The following is a 2,435-nucleotide window of genomic DNA, read 5'->3' on the forward strand; positions in this document are numbered from 1 at the left end:
ATTCTGTGTTTTTCTGTCAATATGGGGTGCTGTGTGTACATTAATGAGGAAAAAAAATTAACTTAAATGATTTTAGCAAATGGCTGCAATATAACAAAGAGTGAAAAATTTAAGGGGGTCTGAATACTTTCCGTACCCACTGTAAATAATAAAATATAAAAAAAAGGAAAATTAATCAATTCTCTCATGATCAAAGATCAACACAGCATAATTTCCATTAAAATTCTTTTCATAGCACCACAGACCCACACTGCTCCATATGGCTTCAGTCTGCAACCTGAGAAGGGCTAGTTCGCGGTCATGTCTTAGTGTGGAGGACACACTGACTCTGCTTGTATGAAAAGTGCAAGAAAAGTTTTCCACCAAAGGTATTTTGAACTTTGAGCTTTACAACCACTGTGCCTAAAGGCAGTCTGGGAAAGCTTACTAGCCAGGCTTCTCTGTACCCGTTTAACACTGGTGTTTACCTGACATGGCCAGGTAGTTGATATCATGCCCGGCAGCCTTGGTGTAGGATCCGCTCTGACCGTAGCCGGTGAGTCGTGCATAAATCAGGCGCGGATTCTCTTTTAGTAAATCTTCAGGACCTAATCCCATCTTCTCCATAACACCTTAATTATACCAGAGAGATATAATATCGAAGCATGAAATGAAAAAAGCCTTGAAGGTAAATAAATTTGAATTTAGAGGACCAGAGGTTAAAAGGTAGCTAATTATTCTTGTTTGGATGTAAAATCAGGAAAGAAATGGCAATCACCAATTTAAGTAAAGAACATTTTTATTTATTTATTTATGTTAATCAACAATGCTTTCATTAAAGCAACTGAAATTATTTAGACAAAATAAACGATATGGGCAGAGGTTAATAGTTTAAAAAACAAAGAGTAATTAATTTGCAAACAAAAAGAACTAATTGTGAAGCAACATGCTGTACAATCTTGCATTAAAATGGAAGAACATTGGTTTATGTTGTAATTACTGTTTATCGGAACTGCCATAATAATTAAGATTAGCAGAGGCAACATTATTCACTATTAGAACTAGACAAAACACAAAATAAAAAACAAATATATATTTTTGAATTGTATTTATTTATATTACAACATATATTTTATATATTTAAAAAAAAAATGGTAAAGGCATCACAAGCGCTGTTATTAAAAGCTTATATTAATTGTGTCAGGAAGATGCTACATTCTAGCAATAAAATATGCCCTGCCAACTAGCTAGAAATGGATTAACTGGCAAATGCTCTGTCTTCCTGTGTAGAACATTATGAGATTTAATCATGTGAATGTGGCGTCATGTTTGCTTCTTTTAATTAAGGCACTGACCTTTACGATAGGGCTCCAGAACCACATCTGACTGGACACACAGTCTTTTCAAAACAGCCACACCTTTGGGATTCTTCAGATTCAAGGCCACTGATCGTTTGCCTCTTGCTTGGTTGTTATTTGGGTCACAGTTCACTCCAGCTGTCCATTTCAAGCTTATTATTAAACTACTATAGCACTAAATAACAATAGTTCTTTATTTATGTTTTCTGTCCAAAACACCTCTGAGCAAACAGCACAAGATAAAACACTAGAAGTCATGACTTTGATACAAAGTAAGTACACACTACATACCTTTTAAATTTTGCACTTCGAAACAAACGGGCCGGCGTGAGTTTATGACGTAGGCGCACATGATTGTTCTTCTTCTTCTTCTTTTGGTTCAATGGCCGTCCACTCCTTAGGAGTATTACCGCCACCTACTGTATATCTTGCGCACATGGGTGATGAATCTGACTGCAGTTTAACAATGGAGAGGCGGACTTGAGTTACAGCCTTCTCTGCATTCATTCTTCTTGTTCTTCTTTTTGTTCAATGGCCGTTCACTCCTTAGGAGTATTACCGCCACCTACTGTATATCTTGCGCACGTGGGTGATGAATCAGTATTGATAACAACAGAAAAAAAAATAAAATAAAATTGTAATGCCCCACCCACCCCAGAGGATCAGAGCCCAAGCTTCAGCTGGCGCTGCGTGTTCAGCTCCTCCAGCTTCCACACTGTGCTCCTCAACCTCCGAGATGGGCAGAAGCATCATGATCTTCATCCTCAAACACTAAATCCTGTGAGCTCTAAAAATGTTAAAACCACCTTAAACATCTCTGACTATCACTCAAACCCTTTCCCAGAAGGTCCACGACACTCACTGGTCTGTTCCTTATATTGCTAAAAAGACTGTTACGCTGATCTTCATATTTACTACATTTAAAGAGCACATGCTCTACTGTTTCAAAAACACCACATTCATCATGATAAATGATTTGCAAGCTGTCGACGAAGGCATGATCTGTGAGCAGCTGACCGACGCCTCTGAGCTGTTGATCCAATCAACGTTAAAACACAGATGAAAGCGGTAAGAATTACGTGAAACATTGCTGATGTT

The 2,435-nt window shown here is 37.7% G+C and overlaps 1 protein-coding gene across 1 annotated transcript in view; it reads right to left on the reverse strand.

Annotated features, from left to right (window-relative positions):
• The window catches only part of LOC107703468 (alpha-methylacyl-CoA racemase-like), a 25,150-nt gene extending 23,051 nt beyond the window's left edge, over positions 1-2,099 (reverse strand). Inside the window, exons 1-3 of the mRNA XM_016506083.1 lie at positions 1,991-2,099; positions 1,335-1,475; positions 468-611 (exon numbers count right to left, since the gene is read on the reverse strand). Coding sequence (XP_016361569.1) covers positions 468-611; positions 1,335-1,475; positions 1,991-2,099 — 394 coding nt within the window. The remainder of the gene's footprint in view (positions 1-467; positions 612-1,334; positions 1,476-1,990) is intronic.
• Positions 2,100-2,435: the final 336 nt, after the last annotated feature.

The sequence above is a fragment of the Sinocyclocheilus anshuiensis genome, unplaced genomic scaffold (genome assembly GCF_001515605.1).
Source record: "Sinocyclocheilus anshuiensis isolate Anshui unplaced genomic scaffold, SAMN03320099.WGS_v1.1 scaffold330, whole genome shotgun sequence".
Classification (NCBI taxonomy): domain Eukaryota; kingdom Metazoa; phylum Chordata; class Actinopteri; order Cypriniformes; family Cyprinidae; genus Sinocyclocheilus; species Sinocyclocheilus anshuiensis.